Raw genomic sequence first — 19,698 nt, forward strand, 5'->3', positions numbered from 1 at the left:
CAACTAAAAATGTATTTGAGCTCCTCTCCTAGAAATACAGGTGACATATTCTGTTTCCATACGCGCACTTGTGTAGATTCATACAGGCAATTCCTCCCCCTTCAATCCTTACATCAACTCCTCTGATGCCCATGAGCTGTTGCTGCTTCCCCTGGGCAGCCAGCAAGGAGAGTGGCCAGGGCAGCCATGGGTTAGGCTCATCTTCCTCTCAAGACCACCCACCCCCATGGCAGCACCACCTACCCTATCACCTCCCTGTGACAGCAGACATTTGGGGGCAAGTAAACACATCTAGAAAGAGAACTTTTTAAATTAAGGGTTTTCTCTCCAGAGGGGATGTGGAAAGCTATGGTCTTGCACAGTTTCTAAAGCCAGTAAACTTAAAAACAGGGATTTAAAGACACATGCAAATGTGTTGCTGTTGTTCACTAAGGAAAAATACCACGCTCCAGCACGGTGTGGATGAATGGAGGCAGAGATCTCTGAGGTTTGCTCTTGGGGAAAGAGGTTTATTGGGGGTGCAGGAGGGTCCTGCCTCGTGCTCCCAGACGCAGCACGTGGCCGGGCCTGAGAGCGTGGGGGAGAGGAGAGACAAAAGGATGCTCTAGGAGAGGGGAAGCTCCAAGGGAGGGGATGAGGTTCCAGGAGGGGAGGAAGTTCCAAGAGGGGGGAAGAGGTTCCAAGAGACCGCGTGGCCCCTCAAAGCCTCCTTATCAGGGGCTCCTAGGTGGGTTGGGATGAGGCATATCCAATGGGGTTACAGACTCTGATGTTTTAGGGGAGGGTACAGAGGTGTGGGATGAGCCATACATCTTGTGGGGGATGGGATGGAACAGCCCATTTCACCCCAGGACTCATCCGAAGGCAGGGGTGTCATCCGGCCAACTGGGAGAACTGTTCTCATCCTAGCTGTATTATTTATGAACAATCATATTTATCTATCATCTGCAACAGTTCACCTCTGTGATATGATCTCCCGTTGCAAGGCTACTTACTGAATTGTCAGTGTGTTATTGTGTAGTATATTTTCATAATGCCCCACACTGCTAAAGTGGCAAGTGAGGCATTATGCTATTCATAGCAAAAATATGTGGATTTAAAATAGTATTTTAAAATTACCTGAGATTCCCTCATATACAAAATTTAGTTTTTATATTTGAAAAATATTTGGAGTCTTTTAGTAATTATATTACCTTCTAGCTGGAAAGCTACTTCCTTTAAAGATGAAAAAAATCTGATATCAGAAGACTGCTTGGAGCCTAGCATGCATCTAATTATCTCGCTCAGTCTTAATTATTTAGCAAGTGCTAATAAACTGCACGTATCATGACACTCATGTGTAATAAGCATATAAATTTAATTTATTTTTTTCCCTCTCTTTGAAGACTAACAGACATGGAATTCAATGACAAGGCAATGGCATTATAGCCTCCAATATAACATGAGGTTTTAATAAGCCTCCTGTTTGCTGCACACATGTGCTTAAGACTGCCTGGAAACCAAATCAGTAGAAAAAAGGGATTACTTTAGATTACTTTGAAATGTGCATTGTTTGAAATGGCCTCTGGTGACCAGCTTTCATGAATGGCTGATTTTACTTGTGGGGCACATCATCTGGCTCAATTATACCACGCTCTTTTGTATGACAAGTGCACTCCTTGGCTGTGTTGAAATATGAAAATCTAAAACAAAGTAAATCAGATAGTGAGAAATAAATTTAGATAACATCACATGATTAGAAGTTCGTAACTTAAGAGTGGGCATTCTTCTTAAAAAAAATATGTGGGAATTTTGTTTTGAAACTTCCACAGATTTGAAGTTAATATAAAAAACATTAATTTTTATTTTCTTTAATGTTTTGTTCAGCTGTATTAGCAGCATCAAAATGAAATACATGTTTTTCTTTTCTCAGATAATTTTGCCTTCTCTTGTATATTTTTAAAATGTTATTGTAGTTTGTTGTTTCACCCAATCAGAAGAAATGTTGGAAACTTCTACCTACTAAGAATATCCCCTAACTTGTACAAAGTCATAAAAGTGGGTTAGCAAGCCTGCATTACACTTTCAAGTCACTGCAAGCTTTTTCCTTTCCTGTCAGTAACTGTTTGCGAAATTACAATGTAAAAACGTAATATAAGGTTATGATTCTCCCTACCTGCAATTACTTTAAATTATAGTTACTTTAAATTAATCTAGCCTGAGGCACTGAGGATCCATCCATTAGAATACACAGATTACATTTGAAAGGGGAGAAGATATCTGATTAGCTAAGTGTGTTGGAAATCCAATAGATAATGATTAGATTAGACCCAGATAGGAACTACATTCTTTGTGTTCACTGTAAATCCTGTACTTTACAACCTAGATTAGGGGATTAACCTTTAAAACAAAGTGGTAAATCTTGCTTTTTCCTGACTTCTGCTGTACTGTAAATGTGTTTCCCATGGCTGCAGGCTTAATATTCCCACAGGAAACTGACCTGCAGATTTACGCAGCATGCTTGGTAGTCTGAGATTGTAGTGTTTGCCTTTAAATATGAGATAGAAGAGTAAGATGTGAGAAGAGCTTTAACATTGCTAAACTTAAAACAGTCATCTGTCAACAGCTTTTTCCACTGAAGTGCTTCACTGTATTAGTGAAAGTGAGAGTTGCTGTTGTGGTTGTAGGGTGTTACAACCCTCTAGTTGTCAAGGCAATATGATTTAAGGGAGAGATTTAAGACCTATGAACTACTGGGTTGCTCGGTGCAGTGAACATCTCACCTCCCTGACCTTTTATTATGTAGTTTCGATCTGTCTGCACAATCTTCATGCAATTACTAATCTTATGAAGTTGCTAAATTTGTTGAGTCTCAAACCATACACTTGTTATGATTCACAATATAGACCATGTGAGACTTGGAGAGGTCCATCCACCCTGTGACACAAACATCAAGGATTCACAGAATCTGTATGTGTGTGGCTCGGGAAGCCCCTTTCACCTTCTTTCACCCTGGAGTTTCCATGTATGCAAAGTGTTCTCAAAAACAGCAGCAATGTCAGGTGGACTCATCTCAATTTAAAGCATACAATGGTAGTTATAATAGTAGTTGTAAACCCTGAATCTGACATTTGTAGGGTCATGATGGATGAAGCCACCTCCAGTTTACATGATGCCACTGACAGTGGTTTCTGGCACTACAGGCAGACTGGCAGGTTTTTGAAATTATGCTGAGCTGGTGCCCAGCAAAGTGACCAATCTCCAAGGTCACATTGGAAATTAAAAAACACTGACAAGAGCAGAATCCCAACTCTGAATCAAGAGAGCTTTTCTATTTGTCCTTTTCCTTTCTCTTTTTCTTATTGAAAGTCAGATTTTAAGGAAACAGAGAATGCTGGGATCATATTCCTGTAAAAAAAGCTCATTAAAGCCAAAACTGTCAAGTCAGCAGGTCAGAGGTAACATACATAGGAAGATGCTCTTCTGCTTGACGTGAGCAAATCTAGTTTTCTTGTGGTGATTGATATCCAAGGATTTGTTTCTTTGAGAGGTTTTATCCATTTATTTATCAGAGAAACCTATAAGAAAAAAATTATCCAAGATTATAATTTACATAAAGCAAACTATGCAACTGAACACTTGCAATGACAAGGTCTTCTGCTTCTTTTCTATGTATTTAATATATTTTTGTGCAATTTCCTTACACTTGTCAGAGAATTTTAAAAATGTCCTAAGTTGCAACACATTTGTTTGTGAACTATATCTTAATTACATACAACTATGTCAGTTTATGGAGGCGGAGAAATCTAATTGCAGAGATCAAATCTGTAGGATGGTGGATAGTAAAGAAGAGCACAACACAAAAAGGTGCTGCATTAGAAGTTTATTGATTTAAGAACCCTGTGATACCTTACATTCTCAATTCACTGGACATATTTACTAGTAATATCTGGGAAACAGAAGCCAGAATTCTCATCCTCATGTTTGCTGATGGTACAAAACTGGGGGTAATGACTGATACACCTGTGTGCTGCCATGGCAGGAGGTTTGGACTTGATGATTTCCAGAGTTCCCTACCAACCCTAATAATTCTGTGATTCTTAAGCTCTGCAGTTACAGTGTCATTATTTCTAGTATTATTATTTTATTACTACTGTTTCCTTTATTCTCTGATCCATTCTTGTTTCAAAGGAAAGGCCACTAGGACAGTGGGCCTTAATCTGTGACTTTGGATAATATAATGCCTCAATGTTCATGCTCAAAAGAAAACAATGCAGAGATGACAAAGTTTTTTGCCCTTTGTTACCCCTTGGTTGTGAATTACTTATATGGGGCATTGGATAGCACATAGTACTGGAGATGTCCAGTATCATTACTCCTCTCCCCACATCTGAAAATGTGTTTATATAAGACAAATTCCCTGTGCAATGATATGTGGAAAACACATTTTTAGATTATTAAATATGAATAAGTTCCTATATCTTTAAAATTTATAATGGCATATTCATGTGCATACTCAGTACTCTGTTTCATAAACAAAGTGCATGACTCTGGACAGTTTTTATTGGCCAAACACAAAATGGCATTTTAAATTAATCAAGTGAAAATGTGGACATAAGAACAAAGTGGCAAATGCTCCTTTTTTGAATACTGTTCCAAACTAAGCACTTTCAGTCAATGCCATGAAAAATCTTGAACAGTTCTGGATGAAAATGAGTAACAAGTCTACAGACTTTCAAAAGATACTGTTCTGCCTTTTGTTTTTCTGCTAAATCACTGAAAGATACTCTCTTATGAGACCTTGAAATAAAGTCCTCATAGCTTTTTATGCCACACCACACAAAGTGGCACTGTAGCCTTTCTTTGCAGTGCTCTGCCAGTGTAAATCAAGTTTCATGGATAATTAATTCTCCATGCCAATAAAACCCTGAACTGCATGTTATAATACTAACTGCATAGAAACAACTAAAGATGCAAGTTTTCAGATTTTATTCCTTGAAAAGTGATAGCAAACTATGTATTTCTGCCTCTGTGGAAAAAAAAAATAGTTTCCTTGGATTCTTCTGGTTTCATTAATTTACTAACTAAAATTTGGTTATGATAGGTATCTTCTATAAGAAAAATATACTCTAAAATTCCCATATAGAAGTTAGATCAGCACTTGTTTATTTGGCTAGAAAAAAGTATTTTGCAGTACCATCTTGATTTCCTAACACAAAAAAATTACTATTTGCTTCCCCATGTGACTTTGAAAAGTTCTTTTTTAGAATTTCTCCTATTTTTGTCTGTTTCTTAAGACAAATTGCAGTATCTGCAGGGGCACTTATATGCTACCAGCCAGTATCCAACACAAATATTTCAGCCTTGTCTTCCCTATTAACCTTGTATTTTGACAGTTTTCTTTACTTCATTTCCTTCTAGGACCGGGAAACAGTCTGTAAAAAGACAAGTTGTCAAAGATCACCTTTTAATAAAGATTTGCCATATGCAAAACTGAAAGATGAGCAATAAAACATGGCATTGCTGTACTCTTGTATAAGAACCATTCAATGAAACTTGAATAATTAATTTTATATGTATAAATCTGTCCTGGTATTTTCCTTTATCCATCAAGAATAAAAATGTTAAGAGTGGGAAGAGAATGTTTCATACTCTTATTTCTAGCAAAGACCTAAGGTGCCTCAAACATGCTAGAGGAAAGGGATTTTTTTTAAATACTAATACGGAGCAGACAGGTTGAAATGAAGAATACTTGTTAATGGCCATTTGGATTAGTGTAAATTTTATTAGCACTGAGGTGTAATTGTCAGGAACTTGCAGTTTCGTGTGGTGGGGGATTATTTAAACACATTGGTGCCAATGTTTGCTCAGCACAGTCAGGATGACTGCACTTTCGGGTCAACATTGTCTGAAAAAGTTTGCTGTACAACAGAGGTAAGAAACTAAACATTGAGTTTCACTTCCTATAGCCTTTTGTGCTTTGTTATGTGAGTCAAAGTTTTGCTATTTAAAGATCAGACATCTAGAGACATTGTATTTCTGCTTTTACACCAAGAGCATGTATCTGGTGTCTGTCAGAAGAAAGCTGACTTCTCTGGTCACCCTGGTCTTCGGGGCTCTTGTCCGATTTTATGTGACTTAAGAACATATACATGAAAATGGAACTATTTTTAAAAGTCCATCCAGGCTAATTACAGACTTCCAGTGACTTATCTGAATATTGTGTAGTCACTGAAATAGCATTTGCTTTTCGATGGCGATCCCCTGTATTGACTTTGCAGTGCTGTAATGTTAGCAGAAGGCTGGAGTGTTGGTTGGTGCAGAGACAATGAAAGACAAGATTTCTCTGCCACGGATGCTTGGATTTTCCTTTTAAAGACGTTCACACTCTTCTGGTGTAATTACAGCCTGCCAGAGTGAGGAGCATGAAACTGTTTAGCTTGCGAAGCTTAAAATAAAAGGTGTATGTGGAAACAAGAACACGATCCTTTTTCTAGCAGTCCAGCACCAAGTCCCATCCCCTCCCTCTGCTGTGGCTTCTTCCCCTGAAATTTAGAGCATCTCCTTATTAACGCATTTTTAGGTGAGTGATTGGAGGCCCCTTTTGTCTTCTGTGTTGCTCTCATTATTTCTGTTTATTAATCTGTTTGTGGCTCATGTTGCATGTCTGAAGTCTCAGGTGTGGGTGCACAGATCTCGTGATTTATGCTCCAGTCTAATTATATAAGGCACACCCCAGTTCCCATGCAGTTTTCCCCTTGGGCAAACTTCTTGATTGTTCTTGGGCTTGGGTGGTTTTGTGAGTTTTTTTAATTGACCGATATCACCGTGCTTTTATCCACAGTCTCAGAATAAAACCAGAAGAAATCTATGCAGCAGGTCAATACCCTGGAGGGAACAGGCATGACTCCGTGGTTTCTTTCCCACCCCCTTCCTTTTTGCCCCTAGATATTCCCTCCCTTCCCTTGTATTACAGACAGGTTTCGCAGAGCTTCAGTCAGTAATGCCAAAAATGTTAAAGTGTAAGTGGCTACCCCTTCCTCTCCAGACCAATCAGTCATTTTCAGTCACTGGTTTAAATGTGCCGCAGCAAAGCCAAGCCTCTGTGCTTGCAGCAGGTCTTACAAAAGCAAGGCTGTTTGACTGACAGGCACGGAGAGGGGGCTCTGATAAGGCACTGAGACAAGTCTGGAAGCGGAGTGTCAAGGACGAGGCTGTGGCAGAGGTACTGTGCATTATGGATGAGGCGCTCAGCTCTTCGCTGATTGATTGAGGGATGGTTGTGCTCTTTCACAACGCTGGGTAAGATCATATGGACCGTCATTTAATATGAGCTTTCTTGTCAGTGGGAAGATGACTTTTCACACAGTGATCCCATGCAGTTTGTAAATGACATCCATGCTCTCCCCTCTGCTTTTTAAGGGATTAGTCTCTCATGCAGGTGGGTTAACCCAAAACGGTGTTAGTGCTTGCCAGGTGTCATATGCTGGAATTAATGCTTGTTCTCAGAATCTCACTATAAATCTGACTATGAATATTGGAAAAGCACCTGTGTCTGATGATATGAGATACATGCCCTTTATCTCTAGCAGCCAAGATGCCATCCAACCCCTGCATAGGTATGGTATTAAATTAGGTAGGGGAGCTATGGAGAATGCAATTTTTTCACTCTTTTCTTTCAGGACAGAGAAAGAAGCTGTAACAAACAGTTCTGGAGACTTTGAAGCACAGCCACAGTACTGAGGGCTCTGACTCACAAGACTTCTGCTTTCTTCTTCTCACAGGGCTCCTCCTACAGATGTTCTGAACACGTCTGCATCCCGGCAATTTTTTACTGTGCCCAGGTACTGAATGTAAGGAGCCAAGCTTCATAAAAAGAAGCGTGGGGTGTAGGAGAAGGAGCACTGTGAGGAATTTACCAGAAGTCATGTCTATACAAAATGCAGGCATGACTTCAAGCAAAAATTACTTGAGAGAGCATAGTTGCAGAATGACCAAGTTTATTCTTAGAAAATGACAGAATAAAGCTCTCATTCAACAATATGGCTTATAATCATGTTAAATGGTATGTGTCAGGCTTGACTTCCCTAAGTGCCATCCTTTCAATGCATGACTGGAAGTTTATTTATTGCTTGAACAGAATCTCTTTTCCTCCTTTTACAGTCTTGAAAACTAGAGTTCAGGGACTTCTGGATCAGTCTTTTCATTGAAATACTGGAACTACTATGAAGCCTTCTTGGTTTGCACTCATGTTGGCAGTGCTCAGTACTGAAATGCTAACAAGTCACTGTTCCACCATCAAGTCCCCAAGGTTCAGAGGACGTGTGCAGCAGGAGCGAAAAAATATCAGGCCAAATATCATCCTTGTACTCACAGATGATCAAGATGTGGAACTAGGTGAGAAATAATTGTTGTTTGCTACTACATTTTTTCATGTGTCTTTCAGTAGTTTATGTCAAGCCAAAAGAACTTTAGATTCAGGGAAGTTGCTGGTCCTGGAATAGTAACAGAATGTGGGACAAGTTTGGAAAATGAATTAACAGTATTATTTAATGGCATTCACCACATTTAATTACAGACTTTAGGAAATACATGATTAGCAAAATCCACCATGGGAAATTTTAATCAGCACAACAAAATGATTTAATAATGTATGCAAGGACGTACATGTAAAAAACTTGCATCAAAAATCTTTTCTCACTCTATGACTTTTTGTAGCATTTAGAAATAGGAGGCTTGTGAGGCCAGCATTTCCCTCAATACGTATAGGTGTCTGTATCTCCACATATTTGTCACAGGGATGTATGTCATCTGACATACTTATCCACACAGACAAACTGGTCTAGTTACAGGATTTAGTAATCTTAATATTTACCTGAATTACTGAAGTGTTTAAAATCCATCTGCTTTAAGAACTATGCTGTATGTATAAAAGCATGGTAGTTTTGCGTTCACAAGTATAGTAAATATCTGAGCACATACCAGTTAGAAGTGATTTTCGCATATTTTTCTTAGGGTGGAAAAAGTTAAAACACTTAGATGATGTTCCAGGAGGCCTTTGAATGTTTTCCATTAAGTAAGTTAGAAAGATATTAATGGTAGTTATGCATATAACTGATTTTTTGGTTCACTGCCCAAAATGAAAAATCAAGGAGAGAAAAAGGATCATTTTAGGTTACCCCCAAGCAAATATTTTGGGTTGTGAGATCAAAAAGGTGAAAAAATGGCAAATTAAGTTGAAATGAAATCTTACATTCTTAGCTTTTTTTTATGAGAGACATATTTTTAATGGAAGTATAGTGAATTTCTAGACAAAATGCCATATGACATTGAAAAATAAATGCTTCATTCAAGAAAACTTCATTTGTTCTAAAATCGCATACTTTCAGACAGAAGATTGCAGACAAAATATGGTCTGTATCTAAATGCAGTTCTTTGGTTGCTAGCATTTTTGTATTTGCCATGATGCAATAATAATTCCACAGTTCTTCAGGGTTCTGAAAAGATAATTAATAAACTATATTTCATGACTGAGGATTGGCACTTTTATGCAGCGGAGCTCCAAACACAGGCCTTTAGATCTGAGTGATTCTTATCTTTTTTCTTTTTCACTCTTTCAAATCTCTGCTCTGTTTAGCCATGCTGCATAATGAATAGCTGTTCCCAGTGCTATTTTTGGTCTAAAATACAGGTCTTACAATGGGAGTACATTTCTTCTTGATGGAGTCTTTCTGAAAAAATTTGTTAAAAGGGTCAAGTCAAGTCTTCCTTTCCGTGGTCTGAAAGAGCTACTCTCTCCAGGGCACTCAGGGCACTGGGGAAGGTAGGTCAGCAGACACACATCTCTGAACACAGTGTTACCAACTTGCTGTCCTCAGTCTTGCAAGAAGGTTTGCGAGCAGTGAAAAAGGAGGAAGGATGTGGCGAGTCACTTTGTTCATACTGTGGAGCTCTTCTCTTTGAAAGCTACTCTGAATGTTCACAGGGCACTCTGGCTCCTATTAGCAGGCAGCTGAGCAATAGCCTGGGTGTGTGTGCATTCCCACTGCCTTGAATGAACACACAGGTTTCCCCTTTTCATAGATCATTTCACAGGAAACAGCATTCAGCCCAAAGATTTACTGTGCTGCATTATTCGCACTTCTGCTAATAAATCATTCTGCTTATTTGAAAAATAAAGCCAAACTGTTTTCCATGTGTGAATTTTCCTCTTGCTCTTCATTGATTCCTGAGAAATGTCTTAAATTTCTCAAAAGTCAGTGGGAAGTAACACTTTCTGCCACAAACAGAATAAAACTTAGGCATTGGTATCCAAAAATTACAAGACTGAAAGTTGCTGAACATGGATTATTTGCTATTGTATTCCCAGCATGAACATTTCTAAAAGCTATTCTAAATGAATTCTTTAACATAAAAGCATATAAGGTGCATTATAGACTTCAATAAGGAAGAATTTGTCTCCAGAGCTTGTATAATCATTGAACAAAAATATTCATCTGACTGAGTGCAACTGATATATAGAGGAGTCATCCAAATTAAATTTGCAAGAGGCAGGGCATTTGCATTTAGTTAGTGCTCAAGCCATAGGGGTATGCACATCTTCCTATTGATCTGCACCATCCCCCTGAGTTTTGCATTCTGAGTGCAAAGAAATTCAGCAGAGTTGTGTCTCATTCGCTCTATTAGATAAAACCAACAAATTGACCCACAGTTTGTGGGGATCAGCTAAATCAGCTAGTGGATTTCAGCTTAAGCTGTGTGAAGTAGCCTGGCCCACAGCTCTTGAAGTAATTCAGCAAATACTTGGGCTCAAATGGTATTTTACTTCTTAAATCATGCCACTGTGCGCTGTCTTTCCCCTACCAAGATCCTGAGGGTAGAGGACTCACTGCCCAATGAATGCATCTTGCTCAAGGCAAAGCTCCCAGAACCCAGAACTTCTTCCCTCTTGCAGACAGCATGCTGTGGTGCTTCAGGCCAGTGGCCCCAGCTCCCACTGGGGTCAGGTCCATATTCTCTTCTGTCCAACATTTTGTTTGCCTTTTGATCTCTTCCCCTGTCCTCCCAATTCTCTATTATTTGCACACATTAGTACCTCAGTATATGACACCCCAATCTCACTATAAAAAATATCTTGCATAATGTCACATAGAAGTAAAAACTATTGAGTATGTTGGTAATTACAGTGGTTTTAACCCTTTTTTACAGCCTAATGCACCATCGAGTGAAATCTACATAAACCAGCTACTGCATAGAGCACTGGGTGAAGAGATCATAGCATCATCTACATGCATCAAAGGCATAATTTGCCTGGTGTGCTTTCCATCTTCCCTAGAACTAGTGCACTAAAAAACATAACCCAAAAAAATGGGGATATGTGCTGATCTGAAAAAGTCCATTACCTTCCTGGGCCCTTGCATACACCCCTATAAAGACAGGGTGGATCCTAGACATCCCTTTGTAGAGATGCCCACCCCATAGCAATTTTAAAGACTTGGTACTTTGGTTACCAAACATATTTCTTGAAGTATGAGAATAGACTGAGAAGTGACACTGAACTTCTTGTCTGACAAAACTCACTAACTTCTGTGTCCAAAGTGGCCATTCCCAGTTATCTGGTTGCCCTCAGGTGCTCCCCAGCCCGTCATGTAGAGCGCGAGTGTCCTGCTGACAGACAGCGCCTGAGCACGTGTGCCCTGAAGACTGTGGGCCAGATGGTAAAAAACACAAGCTGTGAGGAGACTCACAGACAGCAAAGGATTATAACTTATATCAGCAACTTTTATCTCCTGCTTGTGTTTTGTTTTCCAAATGAGGACGTCTCACCTGCTTTGAAGTGCCTGTTCCAGAATTTCCAGAGGGGCTTAATCTATTATCAGTGTCAGTAAGTGCATACCTGGAGGGAAAACTTAGTCATAAACAGCAGGTTTGCAAGAGCAGAGGGCTGACCAGCTGGAGGAATGAGGAAGCACTCTAACAGCTACTCATTTATAATACATGGAGGCAGGAAAGTGAAGATGAGCTCTGCTGCAGTTACTGTGCATTAGGGTGCCTGAATAGCCCACTTTCTATCAGAGCACCTCAAAGCACTTTACAGCCAAGTTCTCAGGAAAAAAATGTGACCTTTCAAAAATGGGAAAGCTCTGGTGAAATCAGAACAGAACAAAACAAAGCAAAAACTAAAAAGTCAGCCTAAGGTCCAAGATAAAAGCATGTAGAATGAGGATGATCTCTCATTTGTCTTTTACTTAACAATTCAGTTAAATGCTCCTACTCATGTAAATGGAGACCTTTTGTGTTCAGGGACCTCTCAGTTACTCTTCTTCTTTCTTGTATCCCTAGCACATGGGATTCAGGAAAGCACAAATGCAGGTGTTCTGCATTTAGAAAATAAGGGCAATGAAAATTGAGTCCAAAGTGATGGTGACTTTCATACACAGTATTAAATGTATCCTTAAGGACAGAGACCCTGGCATTTTAAATGAAATGCAGAAGAACCTACTGCCTCTTCCCTTTTTTTAACAATATTTTTGCACAAAAGTCTTCATATTCAGCACTGACTCATTAGCCTAAAACCAAAACAGAGTATGCTTAACTTTAACTAGTAAGATAATTTTTAAGATTTTACTGCTAACATCTAAAGTTGAGTCTCCTTAGGAGTTTTATGGTTTTACAGGCAGGTTTGCAATTGTTTTAGAACATTTTTAGTTTAATTTTCAGTCAACATAAACAAAACCATCAAGAAAAATTGTTGCATCAGAAGAATCAACAGATTTAAATGTAAAGGACAGTCAGACGCAAAAAAAAAAAAAAAAAATATAATTCCAGAAACTCTTTTTTATCACCAACATTGTGCAAGTACTACAATTCACAGATTTGTTTCCTAGGCACATACTGACATATCTACAATTCACCCCCACCCTTCAATATCTGCTCTGTTGGATAACATAAAGAACAAACTTTGACAGCTGTCAGCAAATACTGACAGGCTCTATCCAAGGCTGCTCAGCCTTTTTGCAATCAGAAATCTGCAAGCCCTGCCTGTCTCACCTTGCAGTTCATGAAGATGCTTTGAAGGATGCAAAAAATGTCTTTGTTCTTTCAACAGTATCAATGCAATTTCTTGAGAAAGGTGCTGCATTTTGCCTTTTTTTTTGCAAACTGATTTGAGCACAGTGCTTTAGTATCAGAACCAGACATGCTGATCTTGTGTCCACAGAAACTTTCCTTTAGAATAATTGCTACTGAATTCTCTCCTTCCTTCTTCTGTCTCTCACTCCCTCCTTTACTCCCTTCCTCTCTCTATTCTCTCTTTCTTGTGTTATCTGATAAAATGGAAAGAGTATTAACATTTTAATTGATAATCTCAGTATTTTACATATTTTACTGGCATATTGACATACTCAGTCTGTGTAGCATACTGCTTTTCTACAGCTGCATTTGAAGAACTATTGACCTATAAATTTGATACAGCTTTGACACTGTTTCTAGATTAGTCCATATTTTAACTTTGTTTTGAAGTCTGAGGGAAAATAAAATCATCTTTCTGGAATCCTTAAAAGTATTTTTGTTGGTATAGTAAAAATGTGATCTTTTCTCCTAAAATTACCAAAGCTACAGAGTCAAGCACACTGATGTTCAGAGGCAAGATAATCACTGACACTTTACTTTTAACAGCAAAATAACAGCCAATATATTCAAACTATCTTTTACGGCACAGTGGTGATCAGTACCTCTTATTGCAGGTTCTTTGCAAGTGATGAATAAAACCAGGAGGATTATGGAGAATGGAGGAGCCTCTTTCATCAATGCCTTTGTAACTACCCCCATGTGCTGCCCATCTCGTTCCTCGATGCTGACTGGGAAGTATGTGCACAACCACAACATTTACACCAACAACGAAAACTGCTCTTCTCCCTCATGGCAGGCTACTCATGAGCCTCGTACCTTTGCAGTGTATCTCAATAACACTGGGTACAGAACAGGTAAGAGATGAAGCACAGCTCTTGGTTTAAAGTGAAAATGACATATTCAGCAATTGCTCTTAAGTCACTGCTTGAAATGAAACTACTCTTGGCTGTGATGGAGTTCATTACCTTCCTAGGAGATGCTGTAGTGTTGTGTATTTGATTTAGCATGAGAATGATCTCGATAGCAGAACAAAGCTTTTAGTTTCTGCTAAGTAGTGCATATACTAAGTCAAAAGCTTTTAGTGTCTCATGCTGAGAAGAAAGAAAGCTGGAAGGGCACAAAAATTTGGGAGGAGACACAGCTGGAACAACTGATCTAAACCAACCAGTGGGATATTCCATAGCATAAGGCATCATGTTCAGTACACAAACTGGAGAAAAGCTTGCCAGAGGATGCTGCTTAGAAACTGGTTGGATGAGAAACTTGGTAAATGAGTGATGAACAGTTCTATTTTGTATTACCTGGGGGTTTGGGAGTTTTTTGTGGTGTTTATTTCTCTCTCCCTTTTTGTTGTTTCCCAAAATATTATTATTACTATTACTATTGCTATTGCTATTGCTATTGCTATTGCTATTGCTATTAGTATTACATCTATTTAAATTGTTAAACTGTTCTTTTCTCGAGCCATGAATTTTACCTTCTTTCTTGTTCTCCTCCCCATCCCACTGTGGCAGGGGGTGAGGAGTGAGAAAGCAACTTACTGGTACTTAGTTGCTGACTGGGGTTAAACCACAGCAGAAGCAACTGTTGTCCCAAACTTGCTGTGCAGGGCAGAGGTTGAATATTATGGAGAGTAGGGCAGTACTGCCTGCTGGTCCACATCTGCAGTAACAGCCAGGTAAAGAAACCCACTGGTAGTGAAGCAGCATATTTTCACATTTGCATGTCCCAGGTGGGAAATAAGCTGCTGGGCAGTTACACCTACAGTGAAAGAGGTGCATTTTAGTGGCATTGTGGGTCTGAACTGGCAGGTCCAGGCGTGATTATGGTCAGTATTGCGTCCTGTTTGTGGACAGCTGTTAGCAGTTATGGAAGAAGATGTCAGGGCCAGGCTGGGAACTGGTGCCAAGGACCTCACAGGAGTGGAGGGACTGTCATGGGAGCAAAACAAGGTGAATAGTATAATTTAAACTTTGCTGTGGGGTGATATTTCATTTGCATTTTCTGAAAAGGAATAGAAACATGCCTTTAAGAAGGATTGTTCTACTGTGCACCAATAAGATTTGATAGTTTTCTTGTAAATTCCTGGTGGTTTTCTGTAGTCAGGAGATCCCTTTCCTGTCTACAAAGAACTCTTCTTATTCCTCTCGTCTGTGCTTCAGCTTGATGTAAAACTCAATTCATTTCTCCATCACCTATCCCCAAAAATTGAATCTGTAGACACATTAGGCTCCAGCCTGACTTCCCTTCCTCAAGGTACCAGAGTTGTGCGAGGTTGTCAGAGTGCAATTTGTCCAGAAGTGTCATTCAGCTACACAGACTCCCCTTTACAGAGCAAGGAGGCACAGATCTCCTGCCAACTGCCTTCCTTACAATGTAACTGGCAGCAAAGAAACTTGTTTCTATCCGCAGCTCAGGCACAAAAAGGGATTGCTTTCAAAACACAGAGCTGGCAAATGTCTCCGTGCTGTCTGCTAGTCTTAAATATCTTAAAGCTACTACCTCCAATGCCTCAAGTTTATCTCCCTCTGTGCTATCTTTTGTTCACCACAGACAGTTCTCTCTTTTTTCTGTCTCTCTGCATCTCTAGTTCTGGAGAACTTCTGCTTCTTGTATTGAAAACAAAACCAGACATATCTTTAACTTTTTTGGGCTCTGACATATGAGCTGAATAGTACTTCAGTCACTATGAAGCTGGTCTCAATGAAGTTGCCATCTGAGTACAGCATTGCTAAGCCTGAGTAGGGGTCAGCATCAAGGCTTTGGAGGAAAAAAGGAAGGAAGAGTGAATTGACCAACACTGTTAGAAAAGGTGCTGAATTTGACCTAAAATATAAGCTTTATCTCATGACTTACATCTCAGAAATCCTTTCTGCTTGATGTATGGCTGCTTCATGTGGGACCTGGCTTTAGTGCTCTTAAAAAATCAGCATCCTATTGGTTTGTCATCTATGTTTTGCACAACTAAATGCTTCACACATAAGCAGAACAGCTTCTGTCACTAGTCTTTTTTGCCCCTCTGAGGGTAAACACAGCTTAGAGCATACCTTCTGCACTGCCTTGTGTTATGAAGACATGTGGAGATGCTTACTAAATGCAGACTTGACCCTATTACATAGAAAGGAAAAAGGGGTCAAAAGGAAAGGAACAGGAAAAAAGTACTTTTTCAAAGGCAGGCAAACAGAACATCAGTCCTAAAACTGTCAGGATAGGTGAGTTTTAACAAAGGGCAGAAAAGAGTAGAAAATGGAAACAAATGGAAATACCTGCATGAATCTCCAATTCTGACTGAGGTACCTTGTTCAATCCTACAATACTATGGCTGCAAAGATTTATCTTTTTACTCCTTGTAAGATAACCCTATCTTCTAATTAAGCCACAATTATTTTTTGAGGTGGTAGCTTAATTAACAGCAGATCTTATAATACATTTCTCAAGGATAGTGTTGCCTTATTAAAAAGTCACCAAAAGTCTGCTAGCCAAGTGATAATCGACATTTCACAGCTAGAAAGTTTAGTAAAATTATAATCACTCAAAAATACCTGGGAGACAAGAATAATTGGGAGTGAAAATGAGGAAACTGTGGAGAGAGGTTGCAGATGTTATAGATACTTACCCTGTGCATTTCTACATGTTTTGACAGTAAATCAGTAACCTCCTCAATGGGAAACTGAGACACATAAAGAGAAGTGAATGACCCAGGCCAGTCACAGTTTAGTGGCAGTCCTGATAAGACACCTGACCAGAGAGCTTCAGTCTGGATGAGACGATGTACAGTACCTCCAGTCTGGTAGAATTTATGCATTTTTTGCATAGGATCAAATTAATACATGTCAATGGCAATATACGGGGGGAGGGGGGGGGGGGGGGAAAGTGTTTCTATAATGCCCTCACTTCTGTTTGCTCCATTTCTCAATATCTATAAAGCATCCATTGTCTAAACGTGCAGCAGCCTTTACTAAGGCCCCTCTATTGCAATTGATCACATGTGGGCAGACTGTTATGAGGGGAGTTGTGCTGAAGCCATGAGGACTCCACACAAGCACAGCAGGCCCTTTAAAGTGAGGTCTGAAACGTGCTCTAATAAACTGTGATTATAATTAGAGCCCACTGGGGAAACCTGGCAAAGGACAGAATGTTTTTTTCTTTCCTTTTTCTGTTTTATTCTTCTACTCTGATGTGATCTAAGGGCAAGGTTGCATTTCATGGAAACATCCCTTTTTGAAGTTTGTATGTCAGTGCTAAATCATAGGCAGACACTGTGCTGGACACTAGCAAGGCAGGCAGCATACAGAAAAAATACTGGGCAGTAGCAGGGCAGACAATATTCAGAAATAACAGTGACAAACTGAAATCACTTTTGCTTCTAATTATAATTTTCCAAAACTATTAAGGATGTTTCAATGTTTACAGTTTACCTTATTCACAAGCTGTATATCAATGCAGCAATGAACCAATTGCACAGCTTCTTGATTGTCCACAAAACTGGTAATATTAAATTTGAATTTGTAGGACATAGCAGGGAAGGCACACAGTAAAGAGGTAGAAAGAGAAAACAAAGCAGCTCTGGAGAGTTTCAGTGATGACATTTGTTTTAATTACATAGGATCCAGGCAGCCACACTAGAGAGGAGAAAGAGTCCCTCACTTTCAAATTTTTTGAAATTAAGAGAAATGCTTGAGAAGTTTTCTTTCATCTCATAGTTTTTTTATGTCAATAGATATTCCTTCAGATATTTAGATTTAGAAGTTTAATTCATAAATTTACTAACTGCAGGAGTTAGAGATTTTGCTTTGTACTTTCCAAAGTATTGGCTGGTCATTTGCTGTTCTTTCAGTCTCATAATTTCTTCATCTCCTACTGCTCTGTTCCAGTCCTACAGCACATAGTCTTGCCTCTCAGATGTGCCCTTTGCTGTTGCTAGTTCCCCCTGTCATTCACCTACACAAACACAAAGGAAAATCCCAGAAGTGAAACTTTGGCTTCATTAGTAGGAAAGGGGAATTGTGCTACATTTTAATATTTGAGCAGCACCCAAGGATAATCTTGGTATTTTAGAAGACAAACCATCACATAAGAACAGCCAACATTCAGAAGATATAAATAAAATAAACACTTTATTTTTGAGTAGTGGGTCATACCTTACATACTGCAGGATTTTACATTTTTACCAGCTGAAGTTTCATCCCTTTGCACGTATGAAAAGAAGTATAAGTTTTAAATTCTTATCCTGACTTAACACACCTACGCACTCTAAACCCTCTCTGCTTAATGTTACCTTGTAGAATTACTACTCTCTAATCCTCTCTCCTCTTAGCCCTTCACAGCCAGTGTAATTGTGCAGGAGGGAGCAGGACTCTGCCTTGGCTCAGCAGCTGCTGACAGTCTCACAGCACCATGCCAAACTTCATGGAATCCCACCTGAAAGAACAAGGACCACCAAATTAGGCAATTATTTGCTTGTACTTTTTGGAATTGTTTTTGGGAAGATGTATTTCCCAGTATTTTATTTCTTGCTCAGATGTATCAACTGATTAGAATAACACTCAAGATTCATGCATGGGAGTGTTCTGATGCCATTTGTGGGACAAAAATGGTAACATGCAAAGTTAAGCAGCTCAAATGTTAATTCCTGAATTCCTTCATTTGTAAGATTCCAAACTCAAGAAGTGACACCAAGATGCCCCTATGTGGCATGTTTTGACATTAGTCACAGACTTCTGTGCAGTGATGAGCAGAAATGGTCACTTAGTTGACAACTGGCTAATGTGTTCAACAGCACATATCAGTGTGCCCATTGACATCTGTCACTTATGGGTACATTTCTTCGTGTAATGAACAAGGAACTGATAAAGCACTGAGATGACAGGAAGCTGAAAGTTAAGGAGTATTTAAACTGTGCACCATTCCCTTCTGACACACAGGGACATGTTAATCTTTCATAAAGAGAGCAAAAGCTATGCCTCCTGAAGGTGTAGGCAGACAATAAATTTCCTCTGGAGGCAAAGCCAGTATGTTTCCTGTTCACAGTCTTGCAGTACAAATCACTGCCAGCACTTGCTATTTTTAATCTGCATCATTTCAGTGACCTAATTTGTATCCTACCTCATGCACCCTTTCAAAGCAGAGAGGGTGGCACAATATGATACAGAGGTGGGAATGAGCGAGCAGAGAATAAATCCTGGTTTTCAGATTATTTCTAAAGTGAAAAGAAGGAAAGAGAGAACTCTGAGTTTTCAGGCTCTTTCTTAATTGGTATGAAATATTCTGGGAAGCATCAAACATAATTTAATCTGCAAATATTTTAAATAATTAAAAATATGTCTAGGTTTTCAGAATAATTTGCACTTTCTGTCTATGAAAAAATGTATAAATGAAAGTGCAATGTGGTGAATGTATGCACATAGTCCACAGAAAGTGAAATGTAGAAGAAGAAAAAGGCCAAAAGAATAACATGCAGGATTTTCTAGTTCTATGGTATCATGTGAAGTGAAACTTTTTTGGTTTCTGTCCAGGACTTCATCAAATACCACAGTATATCTGCCTACTTATGCTTAAAGCAGAATTCTATGCTATCAAATATCACAC

At 39.2% G+C, this 19,698-nt stretch overlaps 1 protein-coding gene across 19 annotated transcripts in view; it reads left to right on the forward strand.

Annotated features, from left to right (window-relative positions):
- Positions 1 to 19,698, forward strand: part of SULF1 (sulfatase 1) — a 182,014-nt gene that overhangs the window by 110,851 nt on the left and 51,465 nt on the right. For 9 of the 19 annotated variants that reach the window (XM_085573861.1, XM_085573858.1, XM_085573862.1 and 6 more), the window contains 3 exons: positions 7,764 to 7,823; positions 8,143 to 8,376; positions 13,725 to 13,964. In XM_085573861.1, the coding sequence (XP_085429987.1) occupies positions 8,205 to 8,376; positions 13,725 to 13,964 (412 nt within the window). In that variant the 5' untranslated portion in view covers positions 7,764 to 7,823; positions 8,143 to 8,204. Of the gene's footprint in view, positions 1 to 6,386; positions 6,563 to 6,597; positions 7,205 to 7,661; positions 7,833 to 8,142; positions 8,377 to 13,724; positions 13,965 to 19,698 lie in introns of those variants that run through there. The other 10 variants (XM_085573870.1, XM_085573868.1, XM_085573869.1 and 7 more) reach the window with 6 other exon arrangements.

Source organism: Lonchura striata, chromosome 2 (genome assembly GCF_050655825.1).
Source record: "Lonchura striata isolate lonStrDom1 chromosome 2, ASM5065582v1, whole genome shotgun sequence".
NCBI lineage: Eukaryota > Metazoa > Chordata > Aves > Passeriformes > Estrildidae > Lonchura > Lonchura striata.